Source organism: Lithobates pipiens, unplaced genomic scaffold, assembly GCF_037356315.1.
Source record: "Lithobates pipiens isolate NorthernLeopardFrog02 unplaced genomic scaffold, aLitPip1_a1.2 Scaffold_22, whole genome shotgun sequence".
Classification (NCBI taxonomy): Eukaryota; Metazoa; Chordata; class Amphibia; order Anura; family Ranidae; genus Lithobates; species Lithobates pipiens.
In genome coordinates this window covers 14,329,474-14,350,098 of record NW_027507784.1, presented here as the reverse complement: position 1 = coordinate 14,350,098, position 20,625 = coordinate 14,329,474, and the positions used below count along the sequence as shown (strand labels likewise).

Sequence of the window (20,625 nt, the reverse complement as noted above, 5' to 3'; positions counted from 1 at the left end):
ATATATATATATATATATATATATATATATATATATATATATATATATATATAGTATATGTTTTAGCTATACGTTCCTGGTATTAAATTCCAATGCAGGGGGGACGCTCTTGATTGAAGGTAAATCTTGCAGTAAAAGCTAGTTTTGTGTTATGTCCTCTTTAACCACCTATCAAGCACCATTATCTCAGGGGGATGTCATATGACGTCTTCCCACTTGAGCGCCTCATGCGCCCTAGGGGGATGTGCAGCAGCGTGATCTGTCACCCGCTGTGTCCAACAGACGCGATAGATCGTTGTACAGGGCCGGTCCTGGTGCCATGTGATCGATAGGACACAGTCACACAGTGACTTTCATTTATAGCCATTCATTGTGTACTGCTGTGATCTCTCTGGTACAGGAGCCAATCACAGTGGATCTGTACTGTGTGATGGATGGGGCCAATCGCAGCGATCATGTCAGTTGCACACAATGGTTTTTGTTTATAGCCATTCATTGTGTACTGCTACAGGGGCCAATCACAGCAGACCTGTACCATGTGATAGATGTGGTCAATCACAGCAGACCTGTACCATGTGATAGATGTGGTCAATCACAGCAGACCTGTACCATGTGATAGATGTGGTCAATCACAGCAGACCTGTACCATGTGATAGATGTGGTCAATCACAGCAGACTTGTACCATGTGATAGATGTGGTCAATCACAGCAGACCTGTACTGTGTGATAAATGTGGTCAATCGCAGCTATCACAATAGTAAGCAGTGGCACATGAAAGGATGCCATTCATAAAAATGATTGCTTATAACCGTGATCAGATGACTGTAAAAAGCAACCATAGTGATAAACAAAAACCTGATCACATCCCCAGAGTAGTACAGTGAACTTCTCTGGTCACAGTATGTAAAAAAAAAAAAAAAACGTAACAATTTTTTTTTTTCCTATAACCATTTTCTGTGTTTTATCAGATTTTTTTTTTTTACATTTAAAAAAAAAAAAAAAAGTTTAAAAATAAAATAAAAAAGTAACAATTTTTTTTTTTTTTTACGTGCTGTCACCAGTCAGTGTTCTTGATCACCGCCCCAAACCCACGCAATGACGCTGTACTGCTTCTTCCCTTTTTTTTTTTTTTTTTTTTTATTTATTTTATTTTTTAATTTATTTATTTTTATTTTTTAAGCTTGAGTTCTTTATTTAAAGCTGAAAGCTGTACCTCTGCTCCCAACATTTTTCTAGGTAATTGCAGTAGACATTTTTAAAGCATGGTATAGCATGGGAGACCAACATCTTCCTGCATACACATTTTCCTGTATGTGACCAGATGGTTTGGTTGTGGAACGTAGAACATTTTTTATGGATATCGTCCTACATTCCTGGCTGGGTTTTGATTGTGGGGGGGGTAAGTGTATAACCCAAGTGAAAATGCAAACCAGGACCCGGTGCTGTAAGGTAGCAGTACTAATCACCTGGACACCATGCTATGTATAAGGAGCAAAATGGCTGCTGGAGAGTAGGGATGAGCTTCGTGTTCGAGTCGAACGTACGTTCGACTCGAACATTGGCCGTTCGGCGAATTCCGAACGTTTGGGCCGTTCGCGTCAAAATTCGAGTGACGCGCGCGCGGACCACAATGCACTGCGGTGGCGCAGTGCATTGCTGCCCCATGATTGGCCAAGCATGCACTGTGACCCCGCATGCTTGGCCAATCGCAGCGTCCTGCCTGTGGCCAATCATAGCTCAGGCTGTGTAGTGCATGCTCCACACTATATAAGGCCGCCTTTGAGGCGGCCTTGTGTAGTGTGTTACTTAGCATCTGAAGCAGTAGGTGTTCTGTGTACCTTCAACACAGTACACACCGATCGTTTTTGGCTGATTTCCTATCTTGCTGCTGTGTAGTGGTTGTTGTCTGTGCCCTGACTGCAGTATACACCACTATATTCACCTCACCTATATAGCTAGTGATCTAGCTTTAACCACTTAACAACTGCCCATTGCCGATTATCGGCTTCAGGGCGGTTGTTTAACTCTGAGAGGCCGTTAATTAACGGGCTCCCAGAATTCTGCTCTCGCGTGCCCCGAGGTGCGCGCACTCGAGAGCATCCGTGACCGCCGGGTCCACAGGACCCGGTGCATCACGGATCACGGTAAACGGCCGCTCATAGCGGCCGTTTACCATGTGATTGCTCAGTCAAATGACGGAGTGATCACTTGGAAACAAACCGACGTCATGTTATGACGCTGGTTCCTCCCTCCCCTCTCTGTACCGATCGGTACAGCGGAGGGGAAAGAGATCAGTGTCGGCAGCGATGTGGGCTGCATCTGCAGTGCCCACATCGCTGCTCACCGAATTTAACCCCTCAATTCCCTGCCAATACTCTGCAATACCAGTGCATACTCTGCAGTACCCTGCCATTACTCTGCAGTACCCTGCCATTACTCTGCAGTACCCTGCCATTACTCTGCAGTACCCTGCCATTACTCTGCAGTACCCTGCCATTACTCTGCAGTACCCTGCCATTACTCTGCAGTACCCTGCCATTACTCTGCAGTACCCTGCCATTACTCTGCAGTACCCTGCCATTACTCTGCAGTACCCTGCCATTACTCTGCAGTACCCTGCCATTACTCTGCAGTACCCTGCCATTACTCTGCAGTACCCTGCCATTACTCTGCAGTACCCCGCCATTACTCTGCAGTACCCCGCCATTACTCTGCAGTACCCCGCCATTACTCTGCAGTACCCCGCCATTACTCTGCAGTACCCCGCCATTACTCTGCAGTACCCCGCCATTACTCTGCAGTACCCCGCCATTACTCTGCAGTACCCCGCCATTACTCTGCAGTACCCCGCCATTACTCTGCAGTACCCCGCCATTACTCTGCAGTACCCCGCCATTACTCTGCAGTACCCCGCCATTACTCTGCAGTACCCCGCCATTACTCTGCAGTACCCCGCCATTACTCTGCAGTACCCGCCATTACTCTGTAGTACCCCCCAATACTCTGCAGTACCCTGCTATTACTCTGTAGTACCCCGCCAATACTCTGTAATACCCTGCCATAAATTGCCATACTCAGAGATACCCAGCCATACTCGGTGATACCCTGAAATACCCAGCCATAGACGCCCCCCACCCCTCACCGCCCTCCGGTGCTTCTACCAACTCGCCAGTACGATCAAAGCCAGAATCTTTTTTTTATTTTTTATTTCAGGCTTCCCAGCCTAGAGGTGAGATGTGGGGTCATATTGACCCCCCAGATTTCACTGTAAAGAGGACCTGTCACCCCATATTCCTATTACAAGGGATGTTTACATTTCTTGTAATAGGAATAAAAGTGATCAAAAATATATTTTTGGGGAAAAAAATGTCAAACTAAAATAAATAAAGTAAAATGAACAATAAAAAAATAAAATAAAAATTAAAGCGCCCATGTCCCCATGTGCTGGCATGTGCCACACATGTGAGGTATCGCCGAGAATGTTAGAGCGAGAGCAATAATTCTAGTCCTAGACCTCCTCTGCAACTCAAAACATGTAACCAGTAAAAAAAAATTTAAAGCGTCGCCTATGGGGATTTTTTAAGTAGCGACGTTTGGCGCCATTCCACGGGCATGTGCAATTTTGAAGAGTGACATGTTTGATATCTATTTACTCAGCATAACTTCATCTTTCACTTTATGCAAACATTGGGCTAACTTTAATGTTTTTTTTGTTTGTTTTTTAAGCACAAAACTGTTTTTCCCCCAAAAAAACGCGTTTGAAAAATTGCTGTGCAAATACCGTGTGAGATAAAAATTTGCAACGACCACCATTGTATTCTCCAGGGTCTTTGCTAAAAAAAAAAATATATATATATATATATATATATATATATATATAATGTTTTGGGGTTCTCTGTAATTTTCTAGCAAATAAATGATGATTTTTACATGTAGGAGAGAAATGTCAGAATTGGCCTGGGTGCTCCAGAATGCCTAATGGCGCTCCCTGCATGTTGGGCCTCTGTATGTGGCCACACTGTGTAAAAGTCTCACACATGTGGTATCGCCGTACTCGGGGAGTAATAGCAGAATGTGTTTTGGGGTGTAATTTGTGGTATGCATATGCTGTGTGTGTGAAATAACCTGATAATATGACAATTTTGTGGGAAAAAAAAAAAGGAAATAGGCCGTCAGTACTTCAGGTGTGATCAATTTTCAGATATTGGCACCATAGCTTGTGGACTCTATACCTTTCACAAAGACCAAATAATATCCACCAATTTGTACTTATTTTTACCAAAGATATGTAGTAGTATGAATTTTGGCCAAAATTTATGAAGAAAAAATGACTAATCTGCTAAATTTTATAACAGAAACGAAGAAAAATTCATTTTTTCGCAGAATTTTCGGTCTTTTTTCTTTTATAGCACAAAAAATAAAAAACCCAGCAGTGATTAAATACCACCAAAAGAAAGCTCTATTTGTGTGAAAAAAGGACAAACATTTCCTATAGGTCCAGTGTTGCATGACTAAGTAATTGTCATTCAAAATGTGAGGGCACCGAAAGCTGAAAATTGGTCTGGTTATTAAGGGTGTTTAAGTGCCCAGTGGTCAAGTGGTTAATAATAGAGCTTGCAGTCAGTAGTGTTAGGAGATAGTGCGTGCTCTGTACCCAGTACATACCGCTATAATATAGGGCAGGCCCCTACTTTCAAACATCCAACTTACAAACATCTCCTACTTGCAAACGCAAGGAGACAGCAGCAAGTGATATGAAAAAAGATGGACGACAAAACAAATTATACAGGGGTGATAACCCTTCCCTATGTTTTCCAAAAAGCTTAAAAATCGTTTCTTTGACTGGAGCTACACTTTAAAAATGTACCGGTTGAAAATGACAAACAGATTCAACTTAACACAACAAACCTACACAGTCCCTGTCTTGTTTGCACCGCCTATATACTGCTGTTCTGAGTATATAGGGCCTGGGGGCCACACGCATTTCCTTTTTTTTAATATGGGTACGGGGTTCCCCTTAATATGCGTACAAGACCCAAATAGGCTGGTAATGGGCAGGGAGGGCTACCCATGCCATGTTTCTCAATGATTTTCAACCATATTGCAGGAACCAGATATAACATTAAAACCGCAAGCAGTTTTAAATGGTGTTATTTCCGTTTAATGTCATTTTGTGCAGGGACTGTTCTAAACACGGGAAACACGTGGCACTTCACAGGCATACTACAGACACCCCCCAGGCACCATATTTAAACCTCTTTTTCACCTTTTTTTTTTTTTCACTTTAATCGTCATTAAAATCAGTGCTCCCGCCAAAACGGCAGTTTTTAAAACTTTTTTTTGCATTGACCCATGTCCCCTGAGGCAGGAGTCAGGTCCCCAAACCCTTTTTAGGACACTATCTTGCATATTAGCCATTAAAATTAGCACTTTCCATTTCGAACGTTCGAGTCCCATAGACTTCAATGGGGTTCTAACGTTCGTACTGAACGCGGGGGTCGTTCGCAAGTTCTGGTGCGAACCGAACTGGGGGGTGTTCGGCTCATCCCTACTGGAGAGTAAACTTGCCCTACAGAGGGCAAGTTTGCCGAGTGCAGCTCACAGACACCTCAGGAAAGAGGAAAGGGTTGCTTTTGATTTGTTGTTTTTTGGATTATTTATTGATGTTTATTGCACTCAATACATGCAGATTGCTGGAGGGCAATCCAATACATCTTATAATGGGGTGTATAGAGATGGGATGGTGAAGGTATGGGGGTTGCAATGTTGGTCCATGTTCTCAGCAGTAATAGTCGGATACATGAGTAGCAATCTTTGTATTTTCTATTTGTGTTGCAGCGGCATTGGGATTCCTAACCGTGTCCAGTGTCATCACCATGTCTGCGCCATTCTTCCTGGGGAGAGTGATCGATGTCATCTATTCCAACCCTTCCGAGGATTTCTCCTCCAGCCTGACCACACTGTGCGCCTTACTGAGCGGAGTCTTCCTGTGCGGAGCCGCCGCCAACGGGGCCCGTGTCTACCTCATGCAAACCTCAGGTAGGATCCCCGCCCACGGGGAGAATATAGATTACTGGTAGTGATAATCAATTAGGTGAATCCTTATACTGCATTTTTTTTTTATTTTTTTATTCTTCTGAATATAAGAATGCAAACATGTCTGTCCTGCAGAGAGTCCTACAATTCCTGATGGACCAGATTCCTAAATTGTGTGATGTTCAGCAGAATCAAGATTGTCAATTTTTTACATTGTTATTTAATATTATTATTATAATTTCAAATTAATTATCCCTCGTCTTCCCTCGTCTTCTCTTGTCTCTCCCCTTGTCTCTTCTTTCCTCCTCTTCTCTCTTCTTTCCTCCTCCTCCAATACATGTATTGCTAAGAAATAAAAACCTGAGTCATTTAAATCTCTATATCGGGGATCCACAAACTACGACTCTCCAGCTGTTGCGGAACTACACGTCCCATGAGGCATTGTAAAACTCTGACATTTACGGCCATAACTAGACATGATGGGAATTTGTAGTTACTGAACAACTGGAGGGTCGTATTTTGAAGACCCCCTGCTCTATTATATAATGACAAATTTAAAAATATTAATTTAAAATATGCATTATTAATGGCAGTAATAATAATAAAATAGCACCTTCTCTACGAGGTTGGCCAAGAAGCTGAATATCCCTAAAATCCCACAAAATGGTGAAAAAAAAAAAAGTGTAGCTGGATAGCCGCACTCCAAAGTATTCAACTTTATTGCAAAAATATGATTAAAATCATGGCATCCAGACGAATGTACAGACTAACTGCACAGTCGCTGACATGTTTCACACCAGACACGGTGCTTAGTCATAGCTAATGTGCAGAGTATACAAAGTTATATACACACCCATACAATTAAACAAATAAAATGTATAACCCAATAGCAATCAGAGAAGCACCTGTAAACATCCAAAGTCCAAAGATTAACCCTTGAATGGATAAAATGGATAGAAAAAAGCCCTTTTATACCTAAATGTAGTAATAATAAATAACATGACAAATCCTGTCTTTAAAGAGGGATTCCACTGGAAAAAAAATTATTAAAAACCAGCAGCTATAAATACTACAGCTGCTGACTTTTAATAAATGGACACTCGCCTGTCCCGGGGGCCAGCGATGTCTGCTTCCGATCGATCTCTCGGCTGCTGCCGCCGCCGCCATTCTTGGTGAGGGAATCAGGAAGTGAAGCGTTGCGGCTTCACTTCCCAGTTCCCTACTGCGCAATGCGCGAGTCACGCAGAGCAATGGGAATGGTGCGCGACAGGAAGAAGCATAGACGCCTGTGGGAGTCTATGCCCGGAAGTGGGTGCAAATACCTGTCTTAGACAGGTATCTATACTCCCCTCCCCCCTGAAAGGTGCGAACTGTGACACCGGAGGGGGGGAGGGTTCCGATGAGCGGAAGTTCCACTTTAGGGTGGAACCCCGCTTTTAAAGAGAAGAATACAGGTGCAACCTGAAAAAAAAAAAATATAGATATATATATCTCTAACACACAATTTTTTTTCATTTTGTATATAAAAAAAAATCCCATGCATTGGCCAACACACAGAGGAAGAAAAAGAAGATAACTCCCATTGTGTGTGTATATGCTAGTGCATGGTGCTCACTAAATGACAGAATCCCCAGAAAAACTACATACCGTATATACTCGAGTATAGGCCGACCCGAATATAAGCCGAGGCCCCCAATTTACCCCCAAAAAACTGGAAAAAATTGACTCGTGTATAAGCCGAGGGTGAGACATGCCTGTCCATCCCTGTGTGTCCGTCCATCCCTGTGGGTCCATCCATCCCTGTGTGTGTCCATGCATCCGTGTGTGTGTGTGTGTGTGTGTGTGTGTCCATGCATCCGTGTGTGTGTGTCCATGCATCCGTGTGTGTGTGTGTGTGTCCATGCATCCGTGTGTGTGTGTGTGTCCATGCATCCGTGTGTGTCCGTGCAGCCTACCTGTGTCCAGCCTGCCTGTGTCCGTCCAGCCTGCGTCCCGTCCAGCCTGCATCCCGTCCAGCCTGCGTCCCGTCCCGGCCCGTCCCGAGCCGAGCCTCCGTCCTTCAGCTCTTCGTCGGCGGCCATTCTAGGATTCAAAAGCCGCGCCTCCGTCGGTGATAGGCGGAACACTCAATTTCCCACTGACTGCTGGGAAATTGAGTGTTCCGCCTATCGGATGTCCGTGATAGGCGGAACACTCAATTTCCCAGCAGTCAGTGGTCCGCCTATCATGGACGTCCGCTCATCTTCATACTACGGACGAGGATGAGAGGACGTCCGTGATAGGCGGAACACAGACTGCTGGGAAATTCAGTGTTCCGCCTATCACCGACGGAGGCGCGGCCTTTGAATCCTAGAATGGCCGCTGTCTGTCTGCTCGACACGCTGATCGGGCAGACAGACAGCGATGACTCGAGTATAAGCCGAGGGGGGCACTTTCAGCCTCAAAAAAGAGGCTGAAAATCTCGGCTTATACTCGAGTATATACGGTACATAAATATTCCCTGAAAAAGACACCTATCAAAGGAGAAGAGTTACATTGAGGAAGGATTATTCAAATCTCATTACCAAATGTATCTATTCAAACCCTCTCCTTTGATACAATGTAGAAGTTAAAATGAAAACAAAAATGACCAGACATGATGGGAATTTGTAGTTCCTGAACAACTGGAGGGCTGTAGTTTGAAGACCCCCTGCTCTATTATAGAATAACAAATTGAAAAATATTAATGAAAAATATGCATTATTAATAGCGGTAATAATAATAAAATAGCACCTTCTCTACGAGGTCGGGCAAGAAGGTGAATATCCCTAAAACCCGCAAAACCTACTGCAAGAAATGTGGGAAGCATCAGCCCCACAAGTTCACCCCAAACAAGAAGGGGAAAGACTCTATCTATGCCCAGGGAAAGACAATACGACCGCAAGCAGAGCAGATGTGGTGGGCAGACCAAGCCAATCCTCCAATAAAAGACCACCAAGAAGATTGTGCTGAGGCTGGAGTGTGTCAAATCCAACTGCCGATCAAAGCGGAGGTTGGCTATCGAGAGATGCAAGCACTTGGAGGAGTCAAAAGAAAAGGGACAAGTCATTCAGTTCTAAGCTACAGCATCACTTCTGAAAACAAAATAAAATCTTTAGAATTAAAAAAAAATTATAATAATTATAGGAACATATAAATTAAGATATTTTATATGTAATGTAAAAATAAATTCTGAGGTGGTGTTTTTATTTTAGCTTGACTTATTGTTGATTTTTTTAAATTTTAATAAATGTAATTTTATTATTTAGTATTTAATTACAATTTGTGGTATACCAAACCAAGAATCAATATTTGAATCCTTTTTTTTTTTTTTCTTCCATCTTCCAGGGCAGCGTATAGTCCGCCAACTGCGCTCCTCGCTCTTCTCCTCCGTCCTGCGGCAGGAAGTGGGATTCTTTGACAAGACGCGGACCGGAGAGCTGATCAATCGCTTGTCATCAGACAGCGTTCTGATTGGTAGATCGGTCACGGAGAACCTCTCGGATGGGCTCAGAGCGGTGGCGCAGGCTACGGTTGGAGTTGGGATGATGGTAATTCTTGTTTTTGGAGCCGTGTATTTTGTCATGAATGAATGTTGGATCAGAAATGCGTTTTTTTTTTTTTTTTTTTTTTTTTTTTTTTTATGATTTTTGTATGAAGAGAGGATCTCTTTGTGTTTTATAAATGGGTTCTATTATTTTCTATGAGTTGCACTTTGCAGCACTGTGTGTACTACACAAGTTATGATTCAGCACAGGGGGCTTATCGTTCAACAAGTCTGCCTGGCAGCACTGGAGTCCTTGGTTGGAATCCCAGCCAGCACAGTACCTGCATGGAGTTTGCATGTAATCCTTGTACTTGGATGGGTTTTCTCCTGCTACTTTAGTTTCCTCCCACACTCCAAATAAATTCTAGTGAGATAATTGGGTATGTATGTGGGATGGAGAGAATAGACTGTAAGCTCCTTGGGGCAGGGACTGATATGAATGTATAGGGTATACAGTGAATTACCACTGCTATATTAGTAACTAATGCAGTATAGTACTACAGAATTGTGAGCTTTAAAGTACACTTTCTACCTGTTCACCTAAAGGGTATAGGTTTAATGGGCCTTTACAAAGTTATTTAAAGTACAACTATAGGCACAATTTTTTTTTTTTCATTTTGGATAGAGCGAGGGAGGGTTATAACCCCTGATATGGATATATATATTAACTTGATCATTTCAGGCTCAGTTCTTTCAGCTGTCAGCAGGATTCTCCCAATGACAGCTAAAAAGTTTCCAATTTTTTGGTAGAGAAGGAGCGGGGCCGCCGTGCCCTTAACTGATGACTCAGTCAGCTGTCAGTGGGGTTCCCCTGTTGACAGCTGAAGTGTAAAGGAAGTCCCGGCAATTGGAGATGTAAACAAAAAGCAGCCAGGCAATTTTTATCAACAACGTTGCTCAGCCACTGAAACAGAAAGATGAAATTAAGCATTTTTTTTTTTTTTTTTGTATCTTTGTTTATTCATCTACAGATCAAAGGGATGAACTTTAATCAATCAAAAAAAATAAATAAATAAAACATTTAAAATATATTTTTATCAATTGTTCCTCTGTTTTAACCTTCCTTTTTTTTTCTTTTTTTTTTTCACTTCTGTTTTATGAACTAATAATAATTAAAACTTTTTTCGTTTTGCTTTCTTCGTTTAATATTTTTACAACTTTAAAGTGACACTAAAGGTGTGTGTGTGTGTGTGTGTGTGTGTGTGTGTGTGTGTGTGTGTGTGTGTGTGTGTGTGTATATAGATATATATATATATATATATATTTTTTTTTAAATAACAAACATGTCATACTTGCCTCCACTGTGCAGCTCATTTTGCACAGAGTGGCCCCCGATCCTCATCTTCTGGGGTCCCTCGACGGCTGTCTTGGCTCCTCCCCCGCTTCTGATAACCCTCTCTGGGAAGCGCTCTCCTGGTGGGGGGGGGGGGTTACCTTGCAGGCGCACTTGCGAGTCCTGTATTCGGCGACCGTAACGGCTGACTACAGGACTCGGCCCGCCCCCGGGCCTTGCACCATTGGAGTTGATTGACAGCAACACAAGCCAATGGCTGTGCTGCTATCAATCTATCCAATGGAGAGCCGAGAACACCGAGCAAAAGAGCGTGTTTGCGATGTGGGATTTTCCAGGGCTCAGGTAAGTAAAATGGGGGGGGGGGGGGGCGGGCCAGTAATTGTAAGATGTTTTTTCACCTTAACGCATAGAATGCATTAAGGTGAAAAAAACATGAACCTTTACAACCCATATTTAAAAAAAGCTCAAAATGGGGGGGAAAAAAAATAATTTTTTTATTTTGTAAATATTATTTTTTTCAATGTTTTTTTTTTGTACCATTGTTGAAGTGTAAACAAAATAGTTACCAGTATGTATCAGTAATTGATATCGGCAAGTACTAAAAAAGTATTGGTACGCTTACCTGCTTTATAAAAAAAAAAAAAACATGGTATTGGTTTATCCTTATTAAAAAGCCATCCTTAGCACTGTAGTCAGTGACTTTGCCTAGGTTTAGATAATATCACCAGTCTGCTGCAGGCAGGAGAAAGCACTTCCTCAGTCTCCCCCAGTCATTAGACTGCAACATTGTGGCTTCATAGCACCTGCAGGCTGCCACCCGAGGCTGATCTGTGTCAGAAATCTTTGAACCCAGACAAAAATTGCACAAGTATCAGGATTTATGCAACTGTGTCATCTCTGACCTGTCATCTCAGTCCAGGACGCAGCTGGTAACCTTGGAAGCATCTCTGAACAGAGATGGCGCCATCCTTTTGAAAAGAAAAAAAGATGATTGCTTGCTGTTTGTCATGGATGTCTCCATTAATGTAACAATCCAGTCTGCTCTACAACACTAAGATTTTTCTTTTCTTGCAGTTTTTTGTCTCGCCACAATTGGCTACCTTTGTGCTGAGCGTCATCCCTCCCCTGGCGGTTGTCGGAGTCATCTACGGCAGATATTTACGGAAGGTCTCCAAACTGACCCAAGATTCGCTGGCAGAAGCCACCCAGGTGAGGATATGACATGGGGTCCCAGTGGTGGTTGGTGCTCCAATATTTTTTTTTTTTTTTTTGGGGGGGGGGGAGACCAACCCCAATGTGGGAGACGGCTGGGATGGTGGCAATCAGATTAAGATTTAATACCATAATTCCCTCCTAAACCATTCGGTGTTTAAAGTTATCACTCGCTGTAAATGAATTCTCCTGGTGTGTACTTAGTTTTTCTACAAGTTGAGGGGCAGCAACTCAAGGAGAGCTTTTATATTGGATTTAAAATGGCGTATGCTTTGAGACAGAGATAGATGAATTTAATCTTCTACACTTTAATAGTATGATGGTCTTTTTACGGTTCAGTTATTTAGCTTCCTCTGTTTTATGCCCGCAGTTGGCAGAAGAGCGTATCGGTAATGTGAGGACGGTCCGTGCCTTCGGGAAGGAGATGCATGAGATGAAGAAGTATGACAGCAAGGTGGATTATGTTCTGGACTTGGCTTATAAAGAGGCCATGGCTCGGGCCGGGTTCTTTGGATTGGTGAGCGGAATTTTTCCCTCTACGTCATATGATTCGAGGTCTATCAGATGAAAAATATTAGACTGTACATGAACATGATGGCATTAGATGGCCTTGGCTTCATATTGAGTAGAAGTAAGAGATGACTTTTTACACTACATGTTCAAAAGTCGGTGGACACCTGACCATCACACTTATATGAATTAATGGACATCTTGGAGTCAGTGCAATCTACATTGGCGAACATTAGCTACATAGACCTTTTAGCCCCTGTACACACGGTCGGAGATTTCCACAACCAAATCCGTCGGATTTTGTCCGAAACTGTTGCATACACACGGTCGGACAAAGTTGGCGAAAAATCCAATCTTTCAGAACGTGATGACGTAATTTCGTTTACGATGGGACTACATTCAGGCTAGTAGCCAGTGCAATCTACATTGGCGAACATTAGCTACATAGACCTTTTAGCCCCTGTACACACGGTCGGAGATTTCCACAACCAAATCCGTCGGATTCTGCCCGTCGGATTCTGCCCGTCGGATTCTGTCCGTCGGATTTTGTCCGAAACTGTTGCATACACACGGTCGGACAAAGTTGGCGAAAAATCCGATCTTTCAGAACGTGATGATGGTTGATGATCGTTTACGATGGGACTACATTCAGGCTAGTAGCCAATAGCTTTGATGTAGGAATTTGATCTGAGCATGCGTGGCACTTGGTTCGATCAAAATGCTCTACACATGATCGGATTAGGTCCGACCGGCCAAGTTGGTCGGGAAATATTTCCAACATGTTGGAAAATTGGGTCCGACGGAGATTCGGACGGAATCAATCCGATGCAGACCACACACAGTCGGATTATCCGACGACACGGTCCGATAGGACACATTCCGACGGATTCTCCGACCGTGTGTACAAGGGCTTAGTCCTCACAGTTACTCTTGGTGGGCACAGGAATGGGCCCTGCTGTGAAATATTAGATCAAGAATTGTAATTACATGTCCCTGTTAAACGGGGGCAAAAAAAGTGGGCCTTAGACACTGGTGCCACAAAACTGCAACATCTCATGGATATGTTTTGATCAGTTTGGTGTAGAGGAACTGGAGTGTCCTGCACAGAGCCCTGACCTCAACCCTACTAAACTTTGGCATGAATTGGAACAAGTTGGGTCTTCTCAACCTAGATCTCCATAAAGACCTGATTTCACCAGTTTAGTGTGGCTGAACTGGAGTGTCCCGCACAGAGCCCTGACCTCAATCCTATCGAATACCCTTGGGATGAACGCCGATTGTGAGCCAGGTGTTCTCATCCAACATTAGCACCTGACCTCACAAAAGGATGCAAACGCCCTCAAAAATGTCTTCCCAGAAGAGTAGAGGTCATTATAGCCATGAATGGGGCAACTCCATATTAATGGTTGTGGAATGGGATGCCCAACCAACTCCTATAGGTGTGTAGGTAAGATGTCTACAAATGTTTGACCATTTAGTGTAAATCCTATAAACATCTTTGAGGATATGGGTCCCAATCTGAAGATTGGCAAATCACTGCTTTTTTTTTATTTTCACACTTTTGTGCAATAATTTTATTTATTTGAAAAAAAAAAAAAAATATGCAGAAACTCACAACTTATGTGAGTTTGTGCATTCATTTTTTTTAATCCTCTTTTTTTAATTTTTTAATCATCTCCATTATGTGGATGAGATGGTGTATTGTAGGACTGACATAAATAAAAGACAAATACAACAAATCAATAAAACGTTTTTAGAGGACCCTCCTTCTTTTTTTTTTTTTTTTTTTTTTTTTTTTTTTTGCTTCTGTCTTTTTAGAAGATGATGATGATGATGATGATGATGATGATGATGATGATGATGATGATGATGATGATGATGATGATGATTTGAGTCCTGTTCCCCTTGTAGATTCTTTCCCTAATCTGTCTAGCCCCCTATGTAATATCCACACTATTCATTTCAGGATATTCATTTTTGACCAGTGATTTGTCCTTGTATTTTCTAGACTGGGTTATCTGGGAATTTCATTGTCCTGGCTGTGTTGTACAAAGGCGGTCTTCTAACTGGAGCCGCACAGATGACAGTTGGTGAACTTTCCTCTTTCCTGATGTACGCCTTCTGGGTAGGGATCAGCATCGGAGGTACGTAGTAAAATCCATGTTGGAGAACATAATGGTAACTTCACCAAAATGTACTTTACTTTTGAATATAGTAGGGGAAGGTTAATACCCCCATTGTGGTTTTTTTTTTTTTTTTTTTATTTTTTTTTTTTTTTTTTTTTTTTTTCCTAGCTGGTTGTATTCCGTTGGGGAAATTTCTCTTAATTTCCTGGCCCTGAGACATGGAAAATAAGTGGCTAGCTCTCCAACATAATGGGAATCCCCTCAGTTGGCCTTGTTTGATGAGTTTCCCTCTGTTCTTGTTCTGGTGATAGTTTGGTAAATGTTGGGATTCCCATTACTTTTTTTTGGCCAAGTGCTGATCCTGGGCACCAGGAGAAACAGACGAGCATACCAAGAAGTAAAAGCTAATTTTAATGCATTTATTACATTTTAAAAACCTTTAGTAACAAATGTATAGGTGGGTTTCTGGTGTTTTTGTGATCACCGGCATTCGTCTCCAGGTTGTGATTCTGATTAGATGCAGTAGAAACATTGTATGGACTTTGTATCTTTGTCATCGGTGACTTGGAGTTGATTTTGTTACATTGTATTTACCAGTTTACTTTGGCAACACATTGTTAGCTGCCAGTAGCTTGGAACAGAACAGATCCAGATGATCTGTTTTGCAACTAGTTACAATTACAATAGTGACAATTTAAAACCTGATGGTAGTTTTACCCTTTCCCTGGTCCAGAAGTAAATTCACACATCGGTGAGCTACAGAACCCATGAAGATCACATTATTTAAAGGATCATGGTCTCCTTATCTACAGGACCTATAGGGGTAAATTTCATCTACAGGATCCCTGGGGGGGGGGGGGCGTCACATTATCTATGGGACCTATGGAGATCACATCTACAGACCCCACAGAGATCACCTTCTCTACAAGACTCATGGAGGTCACATTCTTTATAACACAACTGGGGGTCACATTATCTACAGCACCCATAGAGGTCACGTCTTCAGGATCCATGGAGGTCTTGTTATCTGCAGGACCCACAGGGATCACATTATCTACAGCACCCATGGTGGTCTCATTATTTAAAAGACCCATGGAGGTCATATTTTCTTCAGGACCCGTGGAGGTCACGTTTTTCTTCAGGACCCGTGGAGGTCACGTTTTTCTTCAGGACCCGTGGAGGTCACGTTTTTCTTCAGGACCCGTGGAGGTCACGTTTTTCTTCAGGACCCGTGGAGGTCACGTTTTTCTTCAGGACCCGTGGAGGTCACGTTTTTCTTCAGGACCCGTGGAGGTCACGTTTTTCTTCAGGACCCGTGGAGGTCACGTTTTTCTTCAGGACCCGTGGAGGTCACATTTTTCTTCAGGCCTTGTGGAGGTCACATTTTTCTTCAGGACCCGTGGAGGTCACATTTTTCTTCAGGACCCATGGAGGTCACATTTTTCTTCAGGACCCATGGAGGTCACATTTTTCTTCAGGACCCATGGAGGTCACATTTTTCTTCAGGACCCATGGAGGTCACATTTTTCTCCAGGACCCATGGAGGTCACATTTTTCTCCAGGACCCATGGAGGTCACATTTTTCTCCAGGACCCATGGAGGTCACATTTTTCTCCAGGACCCATGGAGGTCACATTTTTCTCCAGGACCCATGGAGGTCACATTTTTCTCCAGGACCCATGGAGGTCACATTTTTCTTCAGGACCCATGGAGGTCACATTTTTCTTCAGGACCCATGGAGGTCACATTTTTCTTCAGGAGCCCATGGGAGGAAGGGGGGGGGGGGGTTGTCACATTATCTACAGATACCATGGGGATCATATTAGCTACAGGCTCCATTTAGGACATAATATCTACAGAATCCATGGGAGTCATAGTATTAAAAATGGTTAATATTGCTGAATATATATATATATATATATATATATATATATATATATATATATATATATATATATATATATATATATTTATACATGCATACATTTTTTTTTGCCTGAAGAATAGCCAATAATATGATGAAATTGGTAATGATTGCCAAATTTTAATGCCAGGAGAAGGTCATAAACTAATGACGGTCACTAATCATTGAATTGCACACTCTTTCCTGACATACGTAATGTGCGATCTAAATGTCATTTATGACCGGGCAGTTCCCTGTTACCGCTGACATTTTGTCCCGTTCTCTCGCCGGTCTCCATCTGTGAATCATATAAAGAACATTTGGTTATCTCTAAGCCAGGAAATGAGGGTCATTTACCAATTTTATACTCCAACCCTCAGGGCTCAGCTCATTCACTTTCTAATTGCAAAAAAAAATCATCTGGATCTGTTCTCTGTTCCCAGCCACTGGCAGCCAACGACAATGTTTTGCCAAAGTAAACTGGCAAATACAATGTAACAAAATTTAACTCCAAGGGGACCGATCACAAAGTCCATACAATGTTTCTACTCTATCTGATCAGAATTGCAGTCTGAGACTGATGCTGATGGTCACAAACACCAGAAACCCGCCTATACACTTGTTACTAAAAGGTTTTTAAAATGTAAGTCGATACATTAAAATGGGTTTTTACTTCTTGTTAACCATTTGCTGACCAGCCACTATCCTTTATACTGTCACAGATTGGCACAGTTCTGCGCGAATCACCATAGGTATATGTTGGATGCTTTAAGAGCAATAGGGGACAGAGAAGATGCGCACAGCTGCTAAGTCTGCCAGCGACCCGCGATCACTCCTTGGAGAGACAGAACGAGGATCTGTCAATGTAAACAGACAGATCCCTGTTCTGTCAGGGAAGTAGAGAGAGCTCTTCTGTTCCTAGTGATCAGGAACAGTGATCTCTCTCCGTCTCCAGTCAGTACACCTCCCAGGATACTCTTAACCCCTCGATCACCCCCTAGTGTTAACCCCTTCTCTGCCAGTGGCATTTTATACAGTATTTAGTGGCAATGCTGCCGTCCCGCTAAAAATCACAGATCGCCGCCATTACTAGTAAAAAATAAATAGATTCATGGCATTTTTATTACTTATCACCTATTTTGTAGATGCTATAACTTTTGTGCAAAGCAATCCAATATACACTCCTTCTTTTTTTTTTTATTTTTTTTTTTTTTATATTATTTACCAAAAATTTGTAGAATACATATTGGTCTAAACTGATGAAGACGTTTTTATTTTATTTTATTTTTTATTTTTTTAAGTTTGGATATTTATTGTAGCAAAAGGTAAAACTATATATATATATATATATATATATATATATATATATATATATATATATATATATATATATATATATATATATATATATATATATATATATATATATATATATATATAATATACTTTTTTTTTTTTTTTTTAATTGATGCTCTTTTTTTGTTTATAGTGCAAAAAACAAAAGCCGTAGAGGTGATCAAGTACCAACAAAAGAAAGCTCTATTTGTGGGGAAAAAAAAGGACATCAATTTTGTTTGGTTACAATGTTGCTCGACCGCGCAATTGTCAGTTAAAGCGACGCAGTGCCATATTGCCAAAAAAAAATGGCCTGGCCGTTAAGGGGGCAAATCCCTTCCGGTCCTTAAGTAGTTAAAGATGATTACAATACTAACTTGGTATGTTCTGCTTTTTACCCTCTCTATTTTGTCCTGTGAGCAGAACTAGCACTTGGACAAAAAGTGATTGGAATCAACACATTTACCAAGCTGTCCCCAGAACAAAACTACAACGAGGACAGCTGAGGTGATTCTCACTATGATGGAGGTCACGTTATCCTCAGGATCCATGGAGGTCTTATTATTTGAAAGGATCCATGGGGGTTATTTTGCGGTTTATATTCTTTTAATTTTGCCTGAACAATAGCCAATAATATGATTGCCAAATTTTAAGAAATTTAAAGAGAAGGTCTGCAATCATTGGATTGCACACATTCTTTCCTGACATACATAAGGTGCGATTTAAATGTCTTTTATGACCAGGCAGTTGCTGTCCCGTTATCTCACAATTTCGCCCCGTTATCTCGCTGGTCTCCATCTGAGAGTCCTGTAAAGAACATTTGGTTATCTCTAATACAGGAAATACGGATCATTTATCAATTTTATACTCCAATCCCCAGGACTCAGCTCATTCTACTCGGAGCTCATGAAGGGATTTGGCGCCGGAACCCGTATTTGGCAGCTGTTGGACCGGAAACCGGAGATGGCTTTTAATGGTGAGAGACCTTCTTTTTTATTTTTGTGTATGATGATTGGAGCATTTCCTCTTCAGAATATTTTCAGATCTATTAAAATATTCTGCTGTTACCTGGCTGTTTGTGGGTGTCACTGTGATAGGCTATTAGATTTGTATGCTCCTCCTGGTTCAGAGATAGATAGATAGATAGATAGATAGATAAATATATAACAATAGTGTGTGATGGGGATGAGCCGAACAGCACCCAATTCAGTTTGCAGCAGAATAGGTGAAAAATTTGTGCAAACACCGTTAAAGTCTATGGGGCACGAACGTGAAAAATCAAAAGTGCTCATGTTAAAAGCTTATATGCAAGTTATTGCCATAATAAGTGCTTGAGGACCTGGGTCCTGCCCTAGGGGACATAGTTTCATAGTTAGTAAGGTTGAATAAAGACACCAGTCCATCCAGCTCAACCTGAGTGTCTACATTTGACCCTATCCCTGTACATTGCACACTCCACAATCCAAGGTCCCCATTCATATACCAGGGCCAATTTTGGACAGAAGCCAATTAACCTACCTGCATGTATTTGGAGTGTGAGAGGAAACCGGAGTACCCAGAAGAAACCCACGCAGGCACCAGGAGAACATGCAAACTCCAGGCAGGTAGTGTCATGGTTGGGATACAAACCAGCATCCCTTTTTACTGCTAGGCGAGAGTACTAACCACTATACCACTGTGCTGCCCTGAGAGTGCTAACCACTACTGTGCTGTCGTGCTAACCACTACACCACTGACATGTATCAATGCAAAAAAAAAAAGAATTAAAAATGTTGTTTCGGGAGCAGTGATTTTAATAACGCTTAAAGTGAAACAATAAAAATGTAATATTAATTTAAATATCATGCCTGGGGTGTCCTTAGTATGTCTGTAAAGTAGTGCATCTTTCATATGTTATTAACAGTGCCACAGCAAAATGAAATTTATAAAGAAAAAAATTTCACTTAAAACTGCTTGCACCTGTAAAGTATTGTCGGATCCCGGCAATCTAGATAAAAATACCCCCCTAAACGGCGTGCATCGCCCCCCCCCCCCCCCCCCAATCCATGCCAGGCCCTTTGGTCTGGTATGGATATTAGGGGAACCCCACACCAAAATATAAAAAAAATATGGCGTTGGGGGTCCCCCAAGCACAATATACTATACGGCCTGCCCTATATACCAGTACACTGTAACCCCTCACAGTTACTCTTGTTGGTTGCAGGAACTGGCCCTGCTGTGAAATATTAGATCAAAAAATTGAATTACATGCCCCTGTTAAGAACAACTGGGCCTTGGGTAGTGGTGGTGCTCTAAACCAAAAATATTGTTGGAAGCTAGCATCAAGATTGAGGAAAAGGATAGTCGCTTAGCAGAGGCAGCATTCAAGGGATCCCACATCCATAGCAAATTCAATTACATCAGCATCAGGTGCCTGATAGCTGCTGATCCAAAACGTATTATTTTTTAGGAATGTGAGCCTATCAACAGAGTCTGTGGATAGGCGCACTCTTTGATACATTACAAACCCTCCAGCAGCACTAAATGTGCGTTCAGAAAGTACGCTGTATGCAGGACAGGCCAGTAGCTCAATTGCATATTGAGCAAGTTCTGGCCAGTGGTCCATCCTCAAGACCCAGTGGATGCTCTGTTAGAAAGGTTTCCA

General features: G+C 42.0%; 1 protein-coding gene and 1 pseudogene across 2 annotated transcripts in view; both read left to right on the top strand.

Moving 5' to 3' along the window:
* ABCB10 (ATP binding cassette subfamily B member 10) overlaps positions 1-20,625 on the top strand; it is a 56,285-nt gene that overhangs the window by 13,519 nt on the left and 22,141 nt on the right. For both annotated transcript variants that reach the window (XM_077446926.1, XM_077446925.1), the window contains 6 exons: positions 5,839-6,039; positions 9,403-9,605; positions 11,970-12,104; positions 12,478-12,624; positions 14,626-14,761; positions 18,862-18,957. In XM_077446926.1, the coding sequence (XP_077303052.1) occupies positions 5,839-6,039; positions 9,403-9,605; positions 11,970-12,104; positions 12,478-12,624; positions 14,626-14,761; positions 18,862-18,957 (918 nt within the window). The remainder of the gene's footprint in view (positions 1-5,838; positions 6,040-9,402; positions 9,606-11,969; positions 12,105-12,477; positions 12,625-14,625; positions 14,762-18,861; positions 18,958-20,625) is intronic.
* Positions 6,157-9,179, top strand: LOC143925161 (large ribosomal subunit protein eL42-like; annotated as a pseudogene).